The sequence below is a fragment of the Carassius carassius genome, chromosome 21 (assembly GCF_963082965.1).
Source record: "Carassius carassius chromosome 21, fCarCar2.1, whole genome shotgun sequence".
In the NCBI taxonomy this organism is placed as follows: domain Eukaryota; kingdom Metazoa; phylum Chordata; class Actinopteri; order Cypriniformes; family Cyprinidae; genus Carassius; species Carassius carassius.
In genome coordinates, this window is record NC_081775.1 from 15,593,945 (window position 1) to 15,620,008 (window position 26,064).

At 38.2% G+C, this 26,064-nt stretch overlaps 1 protein-coding gene across 1 annotated transcript in view; it reads left to right on the forward strand.

Moving 5' to 3' along the window:
* Positions 1-2,835: 2,835 nt before the first annotated feature.
* LOC132097612 (importin-11-like) overlaps positions 2,836-26,064 on the forward strand; it is a 32,037-nt gene continuing 8,808 nt past the window's right edge. Inside the window, exons 1-3 of the mRNA XM_059503464.1 lie at positions 2,836-3,116; positions 19,393-19,488; positions 24,057-24,141. Coding sequence (XP_059359447.1) covers positions 3,025-3,116; positions 19,393-19,488; positions 24,057-24,141 — 273 coding nt within the window. The 5' untranslated portion in view covers positions 2,836-3,024. The remainder of the gene's footprint in view (positions 3,117-19,392; positions 19,489-24,056; positions 24,142-26,064) is intronic.

Here is a 26,064-nt window from a genome sequence, read left to right on the forward strand (position 1 = left end):
AAAGTGCTTGCAACAATGTGCAGAATGTAGATGTAAATGTAAGTGAACCACAAAACAGTAAAGTGTACCTAAGGATTTTAACATTTTTGTTTTCCTGTTTCTTTTTACGCTTTGAAAGAGAAGGTGCATTTCCCACAGCAGTTTCGCAAGCTTTTGCCAGCTCAAGCTTTCTACTCCATCATGGCTGTAATCCAGATACATCAGATGCTTTCGTTTATACATGTTGTTTCAAGATTACCCCGCTGTAGTAACTTAAGTAAAGTCCGGCTCTATGTGCCAGGCTGTTTGTGCACCAGTGGTCTGAAGAAGAAAAATGAAGACCGTAGCGCACCTTGAGGGAGCGTTTCATCCTGCATCCTGTCCAAGAGAGGCTGGAATAGGAGGGTAATGGCCTTGAGCTGCCAAGATCCCTTCTCAAGCCAATACATAGTCTGACAACAGAATTCACACAACTGCAAGCTCCTCGTGCCCTCTTTCAGAACAACTAGGCAATTTTACATCATTGAACATTAGTTGGTTGTCCTCAAGGTCAGAAGTGTGCAGCAGGGCTGGGTGATATATAGAATATTTATGATTTATTCAATCTGATTTTGCTGGTGATATAATATTAAACAGAGTTGTGAAATTCACAATAATTTAATGTGCTTTTTATTAGCCCATTTCTTAAAGGCCATGCCAGTAGGCTTGTTCCAGGCCTTCTCCTTCACGATTCACGATGATGTTAAAAAATATTAATAGAGTCCTTGTGGTTTGATTTGAACAACCACCATTGTGCCCTTGAACAAGCCATACTGTATATGACCCTAATGTTCTGTTAAGATTTGTTGAGTTCCCCAAGACCTCAGTTCTCTAAAAAAAAAAATTCTAATACTTTCTAAATCAATCTGTTATGGGATCTAAAAAATATGATAGATTTGAGTACAGTGATTTATTCCCATTTGAACAAATCTAACCAAAAATGTTCAACAAAATTGTTGTGTGATATTTCAATAATTTTAAAGTTTGCTAATATATATATCTTAGACATGTTTTTACTTAATTGACCTCCATAGTGTTATAATTAGCATACCACCCAATGATGTGGAACCCCTGTTTTTAATGTTTTTGCAGAAAACAAAACATAATGCAGTATGAAGGTTTTGATTTCACACTGTGGATAAACAGTTGAACATCAAACCGGGGAATTTAAAGATGTGTGTTCAAATTGCTCACAACCATTTTGAGTACTAGGAAATTTAAGGCTGTTAAACTTTAAATTTCTACTCTTGCCCAATTTCTACTCTTATAGGTTGTTGAAATTGCCATAAAAGTAAGTCTTGTATTGGGCTCCCATATGTTTCAGCCTCTTCTGCCAGCTGTGTTACAGGGGATAGTCAAAGCGAAGTGAGTGTGAACACAGCACAGTCTATTACAGTAATCATATTGTACACACCTAATTTCATTGAAAATGTACTTTGTCCCGTTTGTATTGTTGACACATGCTTGTGTGTTTGACTGCAGAGGTATACTGTGTTTATGTTTACATACCTGGGTATAATAGGTTTGATTCTCTTGCAGAATTCAGACTTTTTCACATCACTTCTCACTCAAATGGCTGTGGAATTCAACCAGGAGGTAAGGATGAATGCCAGGCCACCTGATAAAGCAATGCATTATAAAACCAGCTACCGGTAGCTCTGATGCAAAAACACCTTTTCACTTGGCTACACTGTAAAAATATTTACAATAACAAAGTTGTAAATAAAACAAAGATTAATGGAGTATATTTTACAAGAAAATGTTTTTTTTTAGTCATTCTACTGCAAAATATCACTGTTAATTCCATGTTTTACTTGCTGTTTCTTTGTCATTTATTTTTGTTTTTACTAGCTACTGACTAACAATATAGTTTCACCAATATTAAATTTTTCATTGTGCGTTTATATTTACAAATTCTTTTTTTAGATTTATTACTTGTGTATTTTTCATATATGTAGAAATATAATTCAGTAATGTAATTCAGTTTTCATTTTAATGTATTAGTCATTTTTGTTGTGTTTTCATGGCATTTCTGTTTTTAATTATATTTCTATAGGTTTTTTATGTATTTTATTTCAGTTAACCTTTATTTTCTTGCAAATAGACAAATGTTATTTTTTAAGGTTTTAAGTTAATCATAATAATCATGATATAATAGATGATAAATATTTATTATTGCCTAATAACTGATAATGCAATATACTGTGCATCCCTTTCGAGAATAGTAGATAGTTATAGTTAGGGGGTGCCATAATGAATAGCTATGACTCAATATACACTTTAATAGTTGTTATAAAAGCCAGAAATTCAATATTGGTGCATACTAATTAATGTTATGGTTTTAAATAAAGAACTCCAGCTCACATTCCTCAGATGTTGGAGGGCTTAACATAATTAGATGAAAAAATATCTCCTCTTTCCCGAGTACTTTCTTTATCCTTCTTACCTTTACGTAAAGGTCAAGTACACTGAAGCACAAAATCATTAACAAACAAACAAAAATCCTCAAGCTTGGCCTAGCTTTCTTCCTCTGTGCAGTTTATATTTAGTTGGGTTTGTGGAAGCTGATCTTACTGTAATTTGGTCCCAGTGGACCAAGATGCTTTGCCAAGCCGCCCACACAGCATCATTCCCTTTCAACCCTGGGCTGTATCTCCCCACCAAATTATTGAACTCATTTGCACTATTGTAGTCTCAGCATATGTCAGTATTCTCCTTAATTTCCTCAATCCCAGAAATATCTTTCCTGCCTAGACCCTTTCATTATTTACAGTATCAGCCAAATAACTTCAAAGATGGAGGTCTTTATATATTCGCTCTGTCAGGCGGCTCGACGTACCCTAATGTTTTCCTCTTATCTCATGAAAGGTGTATTAATCTTGTTCCCAGTGTGCCTCGCTCACCTGTGCATGGCTAAATTATAAATGAGAATTGTGTGAACTAGATTGTTTATCATGGTCATCTCTGCTTTTTCAGGCAGACCAGCTCTTGGGGAACGTGGATGAGATGTGGGTGGACCGCATGGACAACATCACCCAGTCTGAGAGGAGAAAGCTTTCTGCCCTGGTGCTCATGTCGCTTTTACCTTCTGACAACAGGTTTGTCATTATATAAACACCTGCAGGACCTTCCTATCACATTTGCATGCAAATGACTGATGCTTTTATAGCAGAAGTCATCAGCAAGCTGTACAAGTGATAACATTTATACAAATCATTTGACATTCACCTCGGAGACCATACAAATAAAAAATGACTTTGTGATGATGACCCACCGGGAGAAATGGCTTGTTGGTTTTAGCCACGTCAGTAGTTTGGATGTCATTTACATTTTCACGCCTCAAAATGCATTTTTTTTAAACTGCTGATATAATAGACCAAGCACAAATAGCAACATCTATTAGAGTAATGGCAGCCAGTATACACAAGCAATATTAATTATAAACTTTGCCAAATGAAGCGATCTTCCACATTTTTTTTCAATGACCTTGGTTCTAGAAATGTATTTCTAATTTATTTTCTCTATAGGCTTTTTTATTATTATTATTTAATCCTCAATAAACAGTGAATAGCTAAGCTATCATTTTATAGCACGATTTTCCACGGCCCTGACCTCCCGCAGGATGCTATCCGATCCAGTCAGAATGCAACGCGTCTAGCGCGAGAACAGAACAGACTGGGCATATGCCTAACTCCAGGTTCACACACTTGTCTGTTATGCGCCTTTTTCAGAGCCCATGTCAACGGATCAGAGCATTCACACTGCACGCGGTAAAAGGCTAGAAATAAAAACATGCGAAAATAATTAATATCTGGCACATGAGCATAGAGAGAGTTGTAATTTCACAGGACACAGTTTAAGTGAGAGGATACACGTTTTAAGTGTGCACACTTTCTCCGGGCGAGAGTAGCGTGCCTCTGAGCAAGAACGTCTGGTTTTGAAGGAAATCTGCATTCGAACAGAGAGATTTGTGCTCATATATATATATAAGTCTAGAAATTTTGTTACACCTTTACTATAGTGATTAGTTTGACTTATGGCTGTTCTAGAGACGTTACAACTTTTTGATAAAGCTCTAACTGTGTTTTTCTTTTGGAAATATGTTTCTAATTTATCCTGAATGTACGGTGGCCGACAGAGCTCAACACGCTGCAACTTAATAAAACACATGCAAATTGAAAAAACACCAGCTAATGAAGAAAACATCTTCATCAGTTTGACAACACAAGTGTTGCAAATCATCACAGCACATGCAAATTAAGAAACGCTGCAAATCCTCACAACACATGCATTTAACAAAACGCGCTGCAAATCCTCACAACACATGCAAATTAAGAAACAATTAATGAAGCATTGCAAATTTATTTTCATTAACCTTGAAATTATATTTAGCTGAGGATATTAAAGTTAGCCATCTTAAGTAATGTTTTACATTTAATCGTGTAATTATTCATCTTATTTAGGCTAATAATATGCAAAAGATAAAGGAATCATGCAATCAGGGAGTTTAAAAAATAAAAAAAAATCACCTTTCAGTTCACCAACAACTCCACTGACCAGTAGCCACTGCACGATAAGCAAATCCCTGCCGGGTCCAACACTTTTTGGGGTCTCCTTGAAACATTTGCATTGTGGTCAGTGCTATTTGCAGCACGTTTGTTAATTTGCATGTGTTGTGAGGATATGCAGCGCATTTCATTAATGCATGTGTTGTGAGGATTTGCAGCGTATTTGCATGTGTTGTGAGGATATGCAGCGCATTTCATTAATGCATGTGTTATGAGGATTTGCAGCGTTTCTTAATTTGCATGTGTTGAGAAGGATTTGCAACGCGTTTCTTTATATGCATGTGTTGTGAGGATTTGCAACACTTGTGTTGTCAAACTGATGAAGATGTTTTTTTTTATTTGCTGGTGTTTTTTCAATTTGCATGTGTTTTCTTAAATTGCAGCGCGTTGAGCTCTCTCGGCCACCGTATGAATGCATTTATGACTGTAAAGCATATCTGTATGCGTTAAAATTGCGATTAACATCGAAATAGCAACATTTATCAAAGAAATCGCGATAGTTTTTTTTTTTTTTTTTCATATCGCATAGCCCTAGTTCATTCAATAAATACAGTTAAAAATCTAGTTTCTGAGTACTAAGTTATTAACCCAACAATAGCGGGGTCAGTTAATTTTTTTGCAGTGGGCCGTGCAAACATATGTGTTTGGTTGTGTGGGCTGCAAGTTGAAAAAGTTTGGGAACCACTGATCTACAGAATAAACACATTATACACTTCGATTTGTAGCATAGATGTATTTGAGAATCAGAGAAAAAGACAAAGGAGCTAAATCTTTTTTTGAGGGAATGAGGTACTCATCCTTTGATGATTTATATATATATGTGTAACGGTACGTGTATTCGTACTGGACCGTTTCGGTACAGGGCTTTCGGTACGGTGCACGTGTGTACCGAATGACGGAATGCAATATTTTGTATGCGGAACATTGGTACATTTTCGTGTTTCCAAACGAACATATTAAGTGGCGGAATTCTCCGCGTTCAGTGCAAATCCCGCCCTGCAGATGATTCTGAGGCCGGGCGACACACTGGATGCGTGGCGCAAGTGTCTCAGCTGCGTGGCGTGTCCATTTTTAATTCGGCTCCCATGTTAACAGGTTAGAGCTTGCAGACTGCCTGCGTGAGACGCGCATCTCAGGCGCGGCTCGAGCCGCGCGGAAAACGCGTGCATGCTAGAAATAGAACCGACGCCTATTTTTCACGCGACACGCAAGCGTGTTGGAAGCGTTTCCAGGCAAAATAGAATAGGAAAATATGTTTATATGTCATTTTGTACACAAATACATATTAATTCATGACACTTTGATGTTTGAAAGTCACGACATAAATGTAATTTAAAAAATAAATTAATAATTATGGATTTTCAAATGTTGCACCTGTCAAACATAGTCTATTTTGCCGTCAATACTGTTGATGGTGTCCTTTATCAGTAAGCTTTATATTTATGCTCAACATGAAGTATAGATATTGTTGTCGTGAAGACAAGATCCTGGTCTGTCGGCGGTCTCCCTCTATGTCACCTACAGCAGCAGCACCGAACCAGCGCCACGTCAGGCATGGTTCTGGTGAAGCAGGCCTAAAGGCTGGGATTGGTAATGCTGCACTGTAATCATAGTTATTTATTTATATTTTTCATTATATTTTATTATATGATATTGGTTTGAGACTGAGAGTATTTTATTTAGTGGAGAACTTTGCAGCAGTATTTTATTTCTTATTCTATTTTTATTTTATATATATTTTATTTAAAAGTATTTAAAAAAAGTGTATAGTAATAAACAACCTGCAGTTTAATGTTTGCATTTCTTACCTTTACTGTACCGAAAATGAACCGAACCGTGACTTTAAAACAGAGGTACGTACCGAACCGTGATTTTTGCGTACCGTTACACCCCTAATATAATATAATATAATATAATATAATATAATATAATATAATATAATATAATATAATATAATATACTAATATAATATATAGTGTACTGGAAAAAATTAATTTTGGGATATTTATGGGATTATTGCTTTCAGGGGAAATTCAGTAACACTGACTAAGTATAAGGACCAATTCTCACTATTAACTGGTTGCTTATTAGCATGCCTGTTATTAACATCTTGGACGTTTATTAGTACTTATAAAGCATATATTCTGCATGTCCATATTCTGTATCCTTAATCCTACCCACTACCTAAACTTTACAACTTACTAATAATAAAGTATTATTAAGCAGCAAATTATGAGTTTATTGAGACAAAAGTAATAGTTAATTGTTTATTAATAACAAGAATTGGACATTAAAATGAAGTGTGACCGCTCACACTTGATGGAATCCACACAATAGAGAATTTCTCATGAGAGTGAAAGATTAGGCCATACAAATTTTGCAACAGGTTGAAGATGATCATACAGATTCATCCTGTTGATCAACAGAAAGCTGCTTGGTTTGAAAGGGAGCTGTGCTTTCTATATTGCTATACTATTGACAGTAGATAATAAACTCTTTTTGCTCACGAAATTTCACAAATTTAACATCACACCATTAGTCTTAAACATATAATAGCAAAATTATTGAAAAACAGTAAAATATGATCATATAAAACTAATTTGTTTGATAATTTTGTTAGGTTTAGGATCTTTGATTGGATTTTGAGTGGAAAAACACCTAACCCTTGTACACAACTGTGGGGTGTTTTGTAGCTTTTTTGCTCTCAAAGGTGAAACTTTCTCATAAAACAGATTCCATTATGAACAATGTTAAAAACAAGGATCTCTGCAGACAAACACAGTTTCTTGAGTTACTTTTCTTTTTCAGTATTTTCAACTCTGACTAAAAATCACATCATTAAGGAAAGAGATGCACCTGTTTACCTCCACTGCACACATAATGTAGTGAATGGCAATAACAGTAAACAATGAGGTGGTAATTTGCATGATTTTCTTTTCTAAGAAACAGTGTCAAGCATCCTGCATTGCAGACATAACATATTTTTATTCCTTGTGACACAGTGATTAACAAGACATATTTAAATTTCATGTGAAACAGGTTGCTGACCCTTGCCACCTTAAAGACCAGACCATATGTCCGGTCATATTGCTTTAAATATGCAGACAGAAGAGAAATGGTGGAGAAATTCATGATTGACTCTACTTCTCGTTTCTCATTACAATAGAAATATTCAGTCTGGACACATGAAAACACTTGAGCATGTCTCTGCATGCAGCCGGTCATCTGCTAAGTATTTCATGCTCTGGATTTATGTAATTGTATGTGTCCACATTTTGTACGTATGTATTTGTCTGTATATGTGCCATTGTGATACAGTATCTTGTATCATGAAATTGCATTGGGGACTGCGAATCGATTGTGGTGCTGCAGCAGGTCTGTTGTCACCTTATTTCATTGAGATTGATCTTTTGTGTCATTGTTCTATAGGATCAATAATGGCATCAATACCAAAGCCCTTCGTTGTCAGTCTCCCTTACACCCAAAGCAGTGATTAACTGGCAAAAATGACAGCTCCATCATGGCCTTGTTTTCCTTCTGCAGTTTTCAGGGCTTTGCAGTGATATACAGGAGAGGCTCCCCATGTGGCTTAAGCCTAAGTCTTGAGAGAGAGTGGGATAGTCATGCATTATCATGCTTGTAGAGACAGCCTGGATCCGTGAGCCATATCTCTGAGCCTCAGTCTCTGAAGCACAGATGCAAGATGTTGTTTTCTCCATTATTGTTACATCTTGCCTTCTGCTCGAATCCAATCCAGTGTCAGAAATAAACTTTTCTATTACTTTTTTGGGGTAGGGGTGCAAAGTTATTACATACCATTATTACTGCTATGGCTGCTACAATTTAACTGATCAAGAAAATAAAATCCCAAAATATTGATAATATTTTAGAGATTGTGTGAAAGGATTTTCATAGTGTGTCTTTCTGCAGCATTGTAATGCAATATGCATCAATTCAATACTGGACAAAACACTATATATATATAATAAATTTAGTTTTTATTTTATTTTTTTCAGTTAATCATCTTTAAGAATTGTGATTACAATATCAAGAGCAATAATCAACAGTGTTGATATTTTTTCATAATTGTGGAGCTCTATTTCAGGAGCTTTTTTACTAATTAAAAATATGCTGATGTGAGTCATCATTTATAACAAATGCTTAAATTAAATGCATTTGTTAACATATTCAATCAGAATAATTAGATTTGAAAATTATTGCCTATAATTTTTTTTTTAGATGAAGAGTTTTAAGCATAAAACTGAACACAGATGCCTAAGCAAACAACAACACAAATGCCCTAGGTGGAATTCTTGAATAGAAATAAGCTACCATTCAAACTGAGCCAGTTTTGTTTTTAGAAGAAAAATAGCAAATTAATACTTTATTTCAGCAAGGATGTCAAAGGAAGTCAAAAGTGGCAGTAAAGGTGTTTATAAAAAACTTTATCAAAGAACCCTGAAAAACAATGTATCTTGGTTTCCACAAAAATTTTTTCTGAAATGATGACTTCTGATCATGTGAAACTGAAGCCTGGAGTAATTGTATTTTTAGTTTTCTTGTCCTTATTTCACTTATTTCACTTCCTTATTTTAAGTTTCTGACCCTGATCCAGACAGGGATTTTTTTTCTGTCTGGTTTTGCTTAAATTTCCATTTTAATGACTGTGGTTTTGCAATATACAAACTTATTTTACAGAGGAATTGTGCTCTGCTAGTAAACAATCATCCTTAATCAGATGCTTTTTCGTCTCTGGACTCGTGTGACTTGAACGGCACAGAGAAAATTATGAGAGCAGACTCTGGAAGGATATTTAGTGGCGCCTGGAGACTTGCATGAAATGAGCCCCAGCATATTAATTTTCACAGGCATTCAGGGTGCTTTGAATGGCATTTTCTGATCCTGCCATTACTTTTCTATTTGCTGTGTTCTGACTCCCTCTGAATAAACACCTGTGGGCTCAGAGCAATGCCCAAGGCACTGAATGTTTCTTCTCTGAGGCTCAATACGTCACAAATTATTTCACCCACTAATAAAGTATAACTGCATTTGTCTATGCTTCAGTCATTTGGAGAGTGCAGAATAAACAGATGATAATAATGATGTAATGATCTCCACACATACAGCCAGGCCAAAAAAGGAAGAGGGATATGCAAATTGGGTCTTGGTTTTTACACATGCACAAACTGAACCATTCAGAGTGTTTTCAACCAGCTGCTTTTGGAATGATGTTGGAGTTTGTCAAAATAGTTAGACAGTTTAGAGCAAGCTACTTGCTTGATCACAATTGGAATACATATTCAAAAGAAAATCAAGTGGGATATATGATGTAGACAGTATATATATATATATTATATATTATTATTATTATTAGTGCTGGTCAATGCAAAAAAAAAGAATCACGATTAATTGCATGATTTTCTGCGATGTATCGCATTATGAACAAAATTCAATAATGAATTAAAAATTTTCATTATTTTTCATTTTATTTTTAATTTAAAAGTACTGCTATATGAACAAAAGTGAAATAACATTTGGTTTGCAAACACACTAAACAAATAAGGTGCTTTTTTTACAGCAGTATTCCTTTTACATAGTAGCAGTTAAAATATTTCTTGTAAATCTCAGCTTATAACATTAATATAATAAAATTAAATATAAAACCAAAGCTATGTGCCTCTCTCAAGGCATTAACGTTTTATTTTACATTACATCGTTTGACTAGTGTGATCACTCCATGCCATTGCGTCAAAGCAACTGAACAACATTAATTAGGAAAACAGTGTGTCAATAATGCAAAATGACAGTTAAAGGCAGTTCGTCATTGAATTCAGTGACGGCATCATCTCAGTTCAGTTTAAATAGTATATCTGCAATCATTTGCAATCAAGTCAACGATATCCCTGTAATGAAGTGACCCCAACTAAGCAAGTTAAAGACGACAGCATCAAGGAACCAAAACTCCATCGGTGACAGAATGGAGAAAAAACCTTGGGAGAAACCAGGATCAGTTGGGGGGCCAGTTCTCCTCTTACCAGACGAAACCAGCAGTTCAATTCCAGGTTGCAGCAAAGTCAGATTGGCAGAAGAATCGTCTCGGTTATGTATGTAACCCTCGTTCCCTGAAGGAGGGAATGGAGACATTACGTCAGAAAGAGACTGACGAATGGGATCTCGCCCGAGAGCCCAATCACCTTCGAATGGTTCCAAAACGAGCCAATGGTACACAGAGTACCTTGGTCTGCGGAATTTTCATCGCGAGCTCCGCCCCGCAGAGCGGGTATATAAGGAGCATCGCGAGCAACTCGCATTCAAGTCTTCGCTGAGGAGCAGAGCCCAGAGACCCGGCCGTTCAGCGGAACAGCGATGTATGCTAGCAGGCTGCCTGCTCGTAGGAGGACTTACAAAGGCAGGTATCAACCAAAGGTGGTGATACACATGAACTCTGAGGTACCCAGCCCTTAGGGTGGAAGCTTCAATGACAGAGCTGGCAAGGTGCTTGCCAAGGGAAAGACACAAGCTACGAAGAGACTTACTGTGGACAAACAGAAGTGGGATTGCCCAGAAGGGGAATAACAACACATGGAGGCACCTAGTCCCACACAGGTCTGACTGAAGGGGCATGTACACAAGTGCTGGACATCAACAGTGCTCGAGGAACCCAGGGTTCTGAACTGAGGAACTCAACTGAGAGGAATAGCGCACGCATCCAGTCCGTGAAGTGGAGCAGGTCCTTACTGGCCCGAAGGGGCGAGTACCCAGATTATAAAATCTAGAAAATGTGTTAGGTGTTGCCCAGCCTGCAGCTCTACAGATGTCTGTTAGCGAGGTGCCATGTGCCAGTGCCCAGGAGGAAGCTATACTCCTAGTTGAGTGAGCTCCCACCCCCCTAGGGGGTATGGCAGGTCTTGAGCCTGATAAGCCAGGACAATAGCATCCACTATCCAGTGGGATAACCTCTACGTGGAGACAGCCTTTCCCTTCTGCTGGCCTCCGTAACAATCAAAGTGATGGTAGCTACCACCTGGGGTGGCAAGGTACCTAAACCTTCCGTGACCCGTCCAGAACCCACAGATGTAGGTTCCAAATTTCGGGATGTGGGTGCCAGAGGGTGCCCCATCTCTGAGAAAGAAGGTCTGTCGCGAGGAGTACAAGTTCGGGGAACCAGGTCCTGCTGGGCCAAAAAGGTGCAACCATGAGGACCTGCTCCTTGTCCTCCCTGATCTTGCACAATATCTGTGCCAGAAGGCTCACTGGGGGAAACGCATACTTGCGCAGTCCCAGCGGCCAGATGTGTGCCAGAGCGTCCGTGCCAAGGGTGCCCTCGGTCAGGGAGTAAAACAACTAGCAGTGGGTATTTTCTGGAGAGGCAAACAGGTCTACCTGAGTGTCTCCGAAGCTATCCCAAATCAGCTGAGCCGACTGGGGGTGGAGTCTCCATTCCCCGGGACGTGATGGTGATGGCAAGCAATGTGGTGGGAGCATAGACCGCCCTGACGCTTGATGTAAGCTACGGTCGCAGTGCTGTCTGTACAGACCAGAATGTGCTTGTCTTTCAGCAGGGCCCTGAAGCGGTGCAGAGCAAGCCATACTGCAAGCAACTCGAGGCAACTGACATGCCACTGAAGTTGGGGTCCTGTCCAGGAGCCTGACGCAGCATGCCCGTTGCACATGGCACCCCAGCCCGTGGCAGAGGCATCTGTTGACACTACAACATGTCTGGACACAGGTTCTAGGGGAACCTAGAAATGAGAGGTCCCACTAGCGGTAGAAGGTGCAGAGGCAGGCCGGAATGACGGTCACTCGGAGCTTGCCCTGTTGCCATGCCCATCTCGGGACTCAGCTGTGAAGCCAGTGCTGAAGCAGTCTCATATGGAGTAACCCGAGCGGTGTGATTGCCGCCGTGGATGCCATATGCCCCAGGAGCCTCTGAAACAGTTTAAGTGGAACCGCTTTCTTGCCCTCGACTTGTCTTATGTTATTCAGCAGTGCCTGCGCATGATCATTTGTAGGCCACGCGACCGAGTCTATTTCCATACCAAGAAAAGAGATCCTCTGCACAGGGGAGAGTTTGCTCTTTTCCCAGTTGACCTGAAGTCCCAGCCAGGCGAAGTGTCTGAGCACCAGATCCCTGTGCTCACACAACCGCGCTTGAGAGTGAGCTAGAATCAACCAGTCATCAAGGTGTTGAGGATACAGACACCTCATTCCCTGAGAGGAGCCAGGGCTCCCTCCGCGGCTTTCGTAAAGACACAGGGAGACAGGGCCAACCTGAATGGCAGAACCTTGTACTGAAATGCCTGCCCCTCAAAAGCAAATCGAAGATCTGTGTCGAGGAAGAATGGAGACATGAAAGTACGCATTCAAACAAATCCAACGGACGAATGCATTCGAAAATGTGCTTGGGCGTTAGCATTGTGAACGGAAGTCTTTGAAGATCTCGGTTCAAGGAACACAAGTCCAGGATTGGTCATAACCCACCTGTTTTCCTGGGTACTATGAATTAGGGGCTGTAAAACTGGACCTCATGTCGCTGGAGGGACCGGCTCTATTGCGCCCTTTACCAGCAGGGTCATGAACTCCTTGGGACCACCACGCCATGCGGAGGCACTCTGCAGACACAGTTGCATCGCAACAGAACGCTACCCCGGGGGAATCCCAGCATACCCCTTGGCCGCTCCGTCACTGAGGGCAGTGAAGGTGGAGGAAGTACCAGAATGGTTTCGGGCAGTTAAAGGTGACTTTCATGAACTGTTCACTTCCTGGTGCACTTCTGGAAAGAAAGGAACCACCGGGGGTTGCGGGTGATCAGCACGAGCAGCCCCCAGGAACCAATCATCCAGCCTTGAGCGCTCAGGACAGGGTGGAGGATTCCACTCAAGCCCGATGCTCTCAGCTGCCCGGGAAAGCACAGCCGTCAGCTCGGGATCAGACTCGGGCAACGCTGGCACTCCCAAATGGGGCAACGCAGCCGAATCATCATCTCCTAAGGACTCAAGCCCACCTTGTGATGCGGCGATGCAAATTCCACAGACCAAGGTACTCTGTGTACCATTGGCTCGTTTTGTAACCACTCGAAGGAGATTGGATTCTCAGGTGAGATCCCATTTGTCAGTCTCTTTCTGACGTAATGTAGAACATGACTGACTGAAAGGGAACATCTGTTTCCTGTGGTCTTGTCCCGGTGGTCATCTGAGCCAAAGTCTTTACAGGGGATCTGTATCTGAGGCTCTAGTTGTCCTGGTCTCCACTGTCTTCCAGTGCTGTAAAGGTCCTTTCTAGGTGCTGATGATCCACCATCTGGTCTGGATGCGTACGGGTGACTGCAGTGACTCTCTGACTTTTGGATACAGACTGGATCTGGTGGCTACGGTGACCTCGGAATAAGAGAGAAACAGACTAATATTAGCATAGATGCCATTCTTCTAATGATATAGCAAGTACATCTGGTGTTATGGGAAGTAATCCCGGTTCCGGTTTACCTAATTAATGTGGCCTAAAAATCCTTTAACGGATTTGGATATTAAAAGCATATTAGTGTGTTATATGTAAGCCAGGTTAAAGAGATGGGTTAAACTGCAAGAGTGTGTCTGCCTCCCGAGCAATGTTAGGTAGGTTATTCCAGAGTTCTAGGTATTATCAAATACCAATAGTTTTGAGAATGCAGCGGACGTGGAGGATTTTAATGTAACAAGAGCTCATTCAAGTACTGAGGTGCTAAACCATTCAGGGCTTTCGAAGTAATAAGCAAGATTTTTAAATCTATACTATGTTTAATATAGAGCCAGTGCAGTGTGGACAGACCAGGGCTAATATGGTCATACTTCCTGGTTCTAGTAAGAACTCTAGCTGCGGCATTTTGGACTACCTGGAGTTTGTTTACCAACCATGCAGAACAACCACCCAATAAAGCATTACAATAATCTAACCTTGAGGTCATAAATGCATGGATTAACATTTCTGCATTTGACATTGAGAGCATGGGCCGTAATTTAGATATATTTTTGACATGGAAAAATAAAGTTTTACAAATGCTAGAAATGTGGCTTTATAAGGAAAGATTGCTATCAAATAGCACACCTAGGTTCCTAACTGATGATGAAGAATTGACAGAGCAGCCATCAAGTCTTAAACAGTGTTCTAGGTTATTACATGTTTTTAGGTCCTATAATTAACACCTCTGTTTTTTTTCAGAATTTAGCAGTAAGAAATTTCTCGTCATCCACTTTTTTATATCGACTATGCATTCCGTTAGTTTTTCAAATTCGTATGTTTCGCCGGGCCACGAAGAAATATAGAGATGAGTATCATCCGCATTACAGTGAAAGCTAACACCATGTTTCCTGATGATATGTAAATGTAAAGCATGAAGAGTAATATATATATATATATATATATATATATATATATATGACTGCTAAAGTTTAACAGTCTAACAATGTAACACAAAATAAATCCATTTAAGTATTTTAATGTATATTTGATTAATTAGCATTAATAATTGCAATAACAATATTAAGAGCAATAACCAAACATTTTGATTATTTGTGTATTGTCAATACTTTTATGTGTAAGTAATTTCACTTTGCAAAAGGGTGTTACGGTCTTAAAGCTTAAAAAAACCCAACAACATTCTATTCTAAAGGCCCAATATACTTCAAACGAAGTTAATTTTCATTCTGCGTTTGGGGGCAAAAAGGAAAAAGGCTGAGCGACAGTATACTGTTTTCGAACATTCCAGCACCCCTGTGCTGTAAAGTTGCAAAGACTGAAGTCTCAAATCCAAAGAGATATTCTTTCTTAAAGTTAAGACTCGTCCACACCCCCTAAAATGGCTCGTTCTAACACGCCCCCACATTTCTGTCACTATGTGGGAAGATTGCATAACGCCACCTAGATGTTCACGCAAAGAAAGAAGGCATACCTTTTATTCTCGCTGTAGTATTGTTGTTGCTGCCGCCGCCATGTCGTATAGACGCTTTGTGTTTCACTGTGAAAGTGAAACTACTTTGTTTGGCCTTCCAAAAAAGGACGATATCCGCTTCGTCATTCATGGAGCTGATCCGTGCTGGTCACTGAGGAAATACATCAACTTTGCACTGTGGACCCTGTGATTCCAGCCCGTGGGTCATCACATGTGGTTGCCCCAAGCCCAACGGACACGCCTTCGTAGAATCAGTTGGCCACGCCATTCACAAACCCCCCCAAAATATGTTTAGGGTCATAACATGTCTGTCACACGATTGAGGTATTCAGCTAATCACAACGCATTGTATAGCTGCCCAATCAGGGCACACCTCGCTTTTCAGACCGATGAGCCTTGTAAAAAGTTATGTTTCAGAAGGCGGGGCATAGATGAGAAACAATAATGTACAGTATGTGGAAAATAATGTGTTTTTTTTTACCTTAAACCAAATAAACACATTTCATTACACCAAATAATGTTCTTTTTAGCAGCATCATATGACCCCTTTAAGTGTGAATGGCTTATAGTCTGAAAACATTAGCATGATGTGGAAACAGTAACACAAAACTGTTTGTTACTTTATTTTGTTAGTGTTCATTTATTTTATTAAACTGGATAAAGAATTTTTCTTTCTTTACTTTCTAGGAATTAAATGCTTTCTATGAATCTTTAAAGTCTCTCTGTGAGCGATCCTAGAGGTGTGAATATATCTGTGGCAGCTCAGCTATTTGACACAGTGTATTTATGTTGCTAGTGACTTGGATATGTTGTTTTCCTGCCTGACCTTCACTAAATGAAAAATGTACCGGGAAAAAAAAAATTGCACGTCAAAGAAGGTGGACTTCCAGAACACACCCACTGATTGTGTAATCGCCATGGACCAATGGAAGCTTAAAGGTGTTAAACAAAAAACAAAAAATAAACTTTGTTTTTGCCTGATTTTGTTTAAAATAACATATCAAATCGTTTTTGATTCAGTTTGAACTATACTGGGGCCTAAATTCTAAAGGTGAAAAATTCTGATGGTCAAGCATCATGAAATGCTGAATTATGACTTTGTTCATGAAAATGTAACTAACATTATAAGAGCACAAAAAGAGAAAAATATGGTTTGATTTTACAGTAGACTTACATAAATGCAATACTTCTGATATGTTTTCCTGTAAAATCCTTTAAAAAAAAAAAAAAAAGTGGTTCTGCAAGTTTATTTGTCCAAAGGGGCTGGTTTGGGTGTCATTGGGTGTTATAAAGGCCTCTTTTTCGGCTCCAAGCAGTGATAAGAAATCTTTAATATGATGCATCTTTGATATGTCACTAGCGCAGCTCTTATAGCTGTAATATTGTTGGGTTGAGATAAGATTTTCCCCTACCTTGTATTATAAAAAAAAAAAGTAATATTATAGCTGTAAACTTTATTAGATGTATAGCTGAGTAGATATTTAGCTTTGTTGTTTGTCAAGTTTGCTTGTAGCTGACTTTCAGGGTGTCTTCAGACAAATGGTAATTGGCTTTTCATATATGCTAATATATGCTTGGCATGACCCATTTTAAATTATTTAAAACTTTTTTCAGTCATCAGTTTTGAACGGCGAGCCATATGCTATACTGAGAATTTTACTTTTATGTATGAAAAATTAATGAGGGCGCAGATAAAATGAAATGACCACCTCGCTTTGGATTAAGGAAACACTCAGTTTCTCAGTACCAGGGTGCAGATTGGTAGTGGGGAGGCACACATCATATCGAAATCATAATTTCAAACCACCCGTCTTTCATTCCTGACCAATTTCTTGTTATTAAGTCATATCAGCTGTATCCCTCTCTCTAAGCAACTACAGTACCTCATCATCTTTCTCTATATCACCAAAACAGAGACGTGAAGGCTGCTCCAGAAGCGGCATCAACTCATTTCACCAAGCAATGTTTTTGAGATTTAGAAATGACCCTCCTTATCTGGTTTTTCACTGAATGCTCCATGTGTGCAGATACGAGGCAGAAGTGGACATTCAAGGGTTTACGTGTGTTTTGACTCTGAGTGGCAAATGAATCAATTTGTATCAGACATTGAGGGGTTATATTGAAGACCGTGGTGGAAAGGGCCAAACACAGGAAATTTGGCCACACAACACATTATAAAAGAAAACTATGCTGGTCAAGTTAGTTCAAGTTAGTTCAGGATAGTTCACCAAGAAATTACAATAATGTCATTGTTTACTCACTTTTGTGTCCTGTGCTGCTTCTGTTGAATAGAAAAAGGAGATATTTATAGATGAATGTCTGATATTTTAGATGCAATGTAAGTGAATGGTAACCACAGCTCTTGCGCAATATTTTTAGTGAATAATGATTAAAATTTTAGACATTGTTTCTTACACAAAGGACACAAGTCATATGAATCAGGGTTATTAATTATAATACAAAATTTATTTCAATTAAAATAAAGCTAAAAAACAAATGTTATTAAAATTAAAATAAAGCTAAATACAATATAATTAATGAAAAACATATTTCAGTTAGCTGGCAACATTTCTATTTTTTGTTTAGTTTTAATTGAAGGACTAAAATTACCAACTGGAGAAAAAAAATACTAAAACTAAACTAAATTTAAAACTGGTATTTAAAATGCTAAATAATCTAAATAGTTATATTAAAACTAAGTAAAATAATAATAATTTTAGAATTAAAAAAAACAATAAAGAAATAAAAAAAACAGTCAAAGTTAACACAGTTAAATTAAAATGCATTAAAAAAATAGAGTACAAATAAAAGCAAATTCAAAATGTTGATACAAACTATATATAGATAATACTAAAGTAGCATATTATTATTTTTATTTTATTTATTTATTCATTTATTTATTTTTTTGTTCTTACTGGAGCATGACAGCCAGTGGTCACGGTTCACTTTCACCATACAGATTAGCTAGCTAGACATTGGTCAAAACTTCTCCATTTTTGTTTCACAGAAGAAAGTCATATAGTATGCTTTTGAAATGACATGGTGGTTGTAAATTATGACAGAAATTTCATTTTTAAATCAGCTATGTCAAGGCTTCAAGGCTGTGAAATGGAGAGACTGTCTTTCATAAAGTTCTGTTGCCATGTCACAGAAAGCATGAAGTTCAGTTGCATTAAGGGTTTAAGCTAATGAATATCTGAATATCTTCACATTTATTGCCAATAACTGCTTCAGATAATATGTGCGGTCTAATGTTCAGGTCCCTTGAGTGTAGTTCAGATTTTAAAAGTCAGACTGAAAATGTTTCTTAAGCTTTTGATTTTTCCCTTGCAGAAAGGGTTTGTGAGTGCAAGTTATTTCCAGGATTAAAAGTTTTTGTTTTTTTAGACAGAAAATCTTAATACCCATGGGTAGGGATGTCAAGAGTACAGCTGCCTTTGCTACCAACTCAATGCGAAAACGTACAAAAAGTAACAATAGCAGTCTTTCTAAAGTTTAGCTAGTCGAGTATCAACTGTACCCACGCTCTGTCACACTGACAGGTGACTGCTTTTGAACGCTCATATTTGTATTTACTCACATGCAAAGACATTCTTTGTTGAAATAGCCATTTTGGTGTGGTAAAAAAGTTTAATTGAGAAATAATTGTTTTTATTTAGTTTGTTTACTTTTTATCTAAAGTAATTTCTTCAAACTGATATTGAGTATTGTGAAATTCCATTTTCTTTGCTTTTGACTACTGAAATTACCACCATGACATCCCTTCTCACTGGCTCGTGAAGACACTTTAAAACATATTTCTGTCACATTGCTTTCAAAGTGTGAATGATGGAACATTGTGTTCATTCCCTGAATAGCGTTTTCCTCTGCAATCATTTTCAGCGTGATCCAGGACAAGTTCTGTTGGATCATTAACATCAGCGTGAAAGCGCTGCACGATGTCATGACGGAAGACCCTGAGATGGCTACCTTCAAGGAGTATGTTTGATTCTCTCTTCTTGATGACACTTCTCCTCCTATGCTGGACAAGGGCACACACTGTCATGGCAGGGTATTTCAAGAAAAAAATTCTTAGCATTAGGAGAAGTGATTGTGATCTGTGTCAGTGTTTTCTTCCTGCTTGTTACACATTATATATTAAATATAAAAATATATAAATTACGTAACAATTCACAGTTCAGGAAGAATGAGGTAGGAACTGGCAAACATTCAAACAAAACTTTAATAAAATAAACCAACACAAAATGAAAGTAAAGCGGCAGCCCCTCACAGATGACTACAGCACACAAAACATAAAAAAAAAAAAAAACAAGTCCTGGTCCTCTCATCTTGGTCCTCGTCATTCTTCCTTTTATCCTTCCGGAGCTCCTCTGTGGGACTCTAGACTGGTGAGTGGTGCAGGTGGTGTACAGATGTAACTGTATTAAAGAAGATGTGCTGTCCTGATCTAGAAACGCAGTTTATCAACTGCAAGCCGTTCTATTCGCCGCGGGAGTTTCACTCGTTCATTCTGGTTAGTGTTTACATCCCTCCTCAAGCGCAAGTAAGTCTGGCTTTACAGAAACTCGCTGATCAGATCACAGACACAGAACAACAACACCCGGACTCTGTTTTAATCATTCTTGGGGACTTTAATAAAGCCAATCTCTCCCGTGAACTGCCAAAATACAGACAGCATGTTACCTGTCCCACCAGAGACAGTAATATACTGGATCACTGTTACACCACAATAAAGGATGCATATCACTCTGTTCCACGAGCAGCATTGGGACGTTCTGATCACTGTCTGGTTCATCTTATACCGACCTACAAGCAGAAACTTAAATCTGCTAAACCTGTAGTAAAGACTGTGAAGAGATGGACCAGCGAAACAGAGCAGGATTTACAATCTTGTTTTGACATCACAGACTGGAGCGTTTTTGAAGCTGCTACCACCGATCTGGACGAACTCACAGAGACCGTAACATCCTATATTAGTTTCTGTGAGGATATATGCATTCCTACCAGGACTTATTTAACATTCAACAATGATAAGCCATGGTTTACAGTAAAACTCAGACACCTTCGTCAGGCCAAAGAGGATGCCTACAGAAATGGGGACAGGGTCTTGTACAATCAGGCCAGGAACACACTGAACAAAGAGATTAGAGCGGCTAAAAAGACCTACGCTAAAAAGTTGGAAGACCAGTTTACTTCCAACGACTCTACTTCAGTTTGGAGAGGACTGAGAGCCATCACAAACTACAAGACACCATCCCCTTGCACTGAGGCTAATCAATGACTTGCTAACGACCTGAATGAGTTTTATTGTAGATTTGAAACCCCCAACACCCACTCTGACCATCTCCCTACACAACCATTAACACCTCCTGCAATCCCCCTCTCCATACCTCCTGCTCTTCAAATCTGTGAAGATGATGTGCGCCAGGTCTTCAAGAAAAACAAAAGAAGAAAAGCACCAGGCCCAGATGGCGTTACACCAGCCTGTCTGAAAACCTGTGCTGACCAGCTGGCCCCCATCTTTTCACAGATCTTCAACAGATCTCTGGAGTTGTGTGAAGTGCCTTCCTGCTTCAAACGCTCAACCATAATCCCCATTCCAAAGAAACCCAAGATAACAGGACTTAACGACTACAGACCTGTGGCTCTAACGTCTGTCGTCATGAAGTCGTTTGAAAAACTGGTTCTGGCTTATCTGAAGGACATCACTGGACCCTTACTGGACCCCCTGCAGTTTGCGTACCGAGCAAACAGGTCCGTGGATGATGCAATCAACATGGCATTTCACTTCATCCTGCAACATCTGGACAAAACAGGGACTTATGTGAGGATCCTGTTTGTGGACTTTAGTTCGGCTTTCAACACCATCATCCCAACAACCCTCCAGACCAAACTGACCCAGCTCTCTGTTCCTAGCTCTATCTGTCAGTGGATCACCAGCTTTCTGACAGATAGGCAACAGTTAGTGAGACTGGGGAAATTCATGTCAAACAGCTGCTCCACCAACACTGGTGCCCCTCAGGGATGTGTTCTCTCCCCTCTGCTCTTCTCCCTGTACACCAACGACTGCACCTCTAAAGACCCCTCTGTCAAGCTCCTGAAGTTTGCAGACGACACTACAGTCATCGGCCTCATCCAGGACGGTGACGAGTCTGCTTACAGACAGGAGGTTGAGCAGCTGGCTGTCTGGTGCAGTCTTAACAACCTGGAGCTGAACACGCTCAAAACAGTGGAGATGACTGTGGACTTTAGGAGAAACCCCCCTGCACTTTCCCCACTCACCATCATGAACAGCACTGTGACTGCAGTGGAGTCATTCAGATTCCTGGGAACCACCATCTCTCAGGACCTGAAGTGGGACAATCACATTGGCTCCATTGTGAAAAAAGCCCAACAAAGGTTGTACTTCCTTCGCCAGCTGAGGAAGTTTAACCTGCCACAGGAGCTGCTGAAACAGTTCTACTCAGCCGTCATTGAGTCAGTCCTGTGTACTTCAATTACTGTCTAGTTTGGTTCAGCAACAAAATCAGATATCAGAAGACTACAGAGAACTGTTCGGACTGCTGAAAGGATTATTGGTGCTCCCCTGCCCACCCTCCAAGAACTGTACACATCCAGAGTGAGGAAAAGGACTCAGAAAATCACTCTGGATCCCTCACATCCAAGTCACCCCATCTTTGAACTTTTGCCATCTGGCCGGCGCCTCAGAGCCGCAAATACAAGAACAGCAAGGCACAAGAATAGTTTCTTCCCCCAGGCAATCTACCTCATGAACAGTTAAATGTTTCCCACTTAAACTTATGCAAAAATGTGCAATATCCTTATTTATTTGTTACCCCTCCATCCTAGAACATTCCTGCATCTCACTCAATCCTATTCCATTATCATTTATAGCACAATTGTTTATACACTTATTTATTTGCCAATTTGTAAATCTCCTGTAAATTTTTTTTTTTTTTTTTTTTTTTTGTCTGTGTGTTGTTGTCTCTGTTTACTGGAAGCTTATGTCACTAAAACAAATTCCTTGTATGCGCAAGCATACTTGGCAATAAAGCTCTTTCTGATTCTGATTCTGATTCTGATTCTGATTCTGATTATCACTTGCTCCACCGGCCTCGCTCTATTCCCACAGCTCTCAGCCCCACCCCACTCGTCACAATATATTTACATTTGCATACAGTCATTTTGCAGAGGCTTTTTTATAAAACGACTTACAATTGAGGACAACAGAAGCAATCAAAACCAACAAAATAGTGATAATTGCAAGTGCTATGACAAGACTCAGTTAGCCTAACAAAGTAAACATATCAAAGTGTTTTTATGTAATAAAAATAAAACAAGTAGATAGAATAGAAAGAAAATATTGTATAGTGTCAGAGGGTCTTTTTATAATAATTAAAAGTAGATTGTGTAGAAAAAGAAATAGCAAAGCTAGTGTTAGAAGCCTCTTTTTTTTTAAAGAAAACAAACAATTAGAAAATGAATAGAGAGTGCCAATGTTAGAGATTTTTTAAATAAAAAGAAAACAAATAGATAAAATAGAATTACAATAGAGTGGTTGAGTTAGAAGGTCAAAAATCTCCTTGTTTTAAGATTTTAATTGTGTATTTAAAAAAAAAATTATATTATATTATATTATATTATATTATATTATATTATATTATATTATATTATATAAAAAATTATAAAATATATAAAAATCCCACACAGTATACTGTATATGAATTTGCAATATTACATGTGTATGTGTATGTAGTCTACACACACGCACACATAATAATTATAATAATACATATTTCTATATGATTATAAATTTCATTATAATATAAAATATTCTGCAATTATATATTAATTTAAGTAATAATTTTTAAAAAATCTTTTTAAAAACTAAGTTTGATAGGGATGCTTGTATATAATTCTTTTCTGTAATATGACTAATGAAATTAATTGTATTTTAATTATATTTAACAAATGATTAAAGTTAAATTCATAGTTGTTTCTCTCTCTTTTTCTTTCTATCTATCTATCTATCTATCTATCTATCTATCTATCTATCTATCTATCTAATGACATTAATTAATTAATAATAAGAATTATAACAAATAATTCATAATGAATTTATAATGTAGAATTCATAAAAATTGGTATGCCACATAAGAAAACAGTATATTTGTTTGTACATATAAGTTTGGGCTGTATGTAAGCTGGTCATGAAATGTGCATGATACTGCAAAGCAACCAATATTTCATGACCTCAGGATATGGTGCTATACTCTTAAGTTCACCTCCTAAGGCATTTTATCATTTCCAGGCAGGATGGATACAACCCGCCTCATACATACTTCAGTGGGGTGTCAAAAGAGATTCATAAATGGAGTGAGAGATTACGCAGCTGCTGGAGAACAGGGAAAAGTGGCACATTTTAGAAATGATGTGTAACATGAATGTGATTTCTCTACTTTACACTCGGTCTTTTTACACACACACACAAACATGCCCACATGCCTCACGACCTTACACACTCTCTCTGGCTGCCTGTCCTCTAGCTGCATGTTGATGAGCCACTCCAAAGAGCCAAAGCTGACAGATGATGAGGAACCCCCAACAGAACAGGACAAGAGGAGAAAACTGGTGAGTGTTTTACCCTGTGCTCAAAGGTCACAGGTGATACACACTCCTATCGATGACACATGTCACTTAAAGGCTATTATTGATGAGATATAGTGGATGCTGATATTAGGGCTGTGTATCGGCCATAATTTTGCGATACGATATGCATTATGATACAGGGGTTGCGATATAATACAGGTCCCTCTCAAAAAATTAGCATATTGTGATAAAAGTTCATTATTTTCCATAATGTAATGATAAAAATTAAACTTTCATATATTTTAGATTCATTGCACACCAACTGAAATATTTCAGGTCTTTTATTGTTTTAATACTGATGATTTTGGCATACAGCTCATGAAAACCCAAAATTCTCAAAAATTAGCATATCATGAAAAGGTTCTCTAAACGAGCTATTGACCTAATCATCTGAATCAACTAATTAACTCTAAACACCTGCAAAAGATTCCTGAGGCTTTTAAAAACTCCCAGCCTGGTTCATTACTCAAAACCGCAATCATGGGTAAGACTGCCGACCTTACTGCTGTCCAGAAGGCCATCATTGACACCCTCAAGCAAGAGGGTAAGACACAGAAAGATATATATATATATATATATGTATGTATGTATGTATATATATATATATATATATATATATATATATATATATATATACATACATATATATATATATATATATATATATATATATATATATATATATATATATATACATACATACATATATATATATATATATATATATATATATATATATATATATATATATATCAGTGTTGTGCATGAACAGTGTTGTGCGTTCATATTTTCGCCAAACGCTGAACTGAACGAATCACTTTTCATACAATGAACGTGAACGAGAGCGGCGCTCACTCTGGCAAGAATGAACAGAACGCACAGTTCACGTTCACGCTCATTTGAAAAGTCAGGTTTTACCAGGGCTTAATTTGAGCCGGAACATGTTCCGTCACCTCCGACATTGGATCCGGCACCTCCTGTGTCACTAAAATTAATTGCCTAAATGAAAAAAAAAATTACTGTTTGTGTAGTGTTCAATGTTTGTGACACATGACTTGCGCGCTTGTTGTACTAGTTGAGATTGCTGTTAGCCTCGATCGTTTCACGCAGGGGGGAAATGTCAAAAAGACAGGAAAGTTTGCATAACTTTTTCAAATACGCTGGACAGTCAGATCCCAAACAAGCAAAAATCGTTTCCGCTGATCAAAAAGGAGACCACGGTGGACACAGTAGTTATCTCGTTATTTCTACATAATAAGGGGACATTCTAATCTGCATTAAGCCACATTAAGCGTTCTTATAGTGGTTTTCTATGGGAGGAAAATATTTAACCGTTCATATTATGGGCTCATCTGATATTTTGTACATAGCATAGCCTATTTGTTAGGATTTTAGTATCATAATGATTAGGCTAATAAATGCACGCACAATTATCCGTGAACTTGATTTGAACAAATGCCTTTCAACTTGTGTGTGCAAAATTCAGAATTAAATTAATGTGCAGAAATTTGTACAAATAGAGAGTAGGCTATGTAGGCATACTATACTGTTGTAGCCATTAAAAAAAGCGTGTTTCATATTTGTTAAAATATTATAATGTTATTTTTTTTCCATTTATGTTGATTTATGAAAAGTGAACAGCACGACTGAGTAAGATAGGATGCGCAATATGAGACATGGAGCGGGTCAGACATGATTTTGACCGTTGAAGTTGTTTAGAAAGTCCTGGGTAATTTGGTTCATGCTGGCTAAATAAAAGTTTCACTGAACATACAGTATACCTTGACTGCACCTTGTATTTTCCAATTTCTACATATCATGATTACACATTATTTAAGGGGTAAATATATTCTCTATCTCAACATTATTTTTCTCCCGACTATAATAATTGTCTCTTGTTTATTG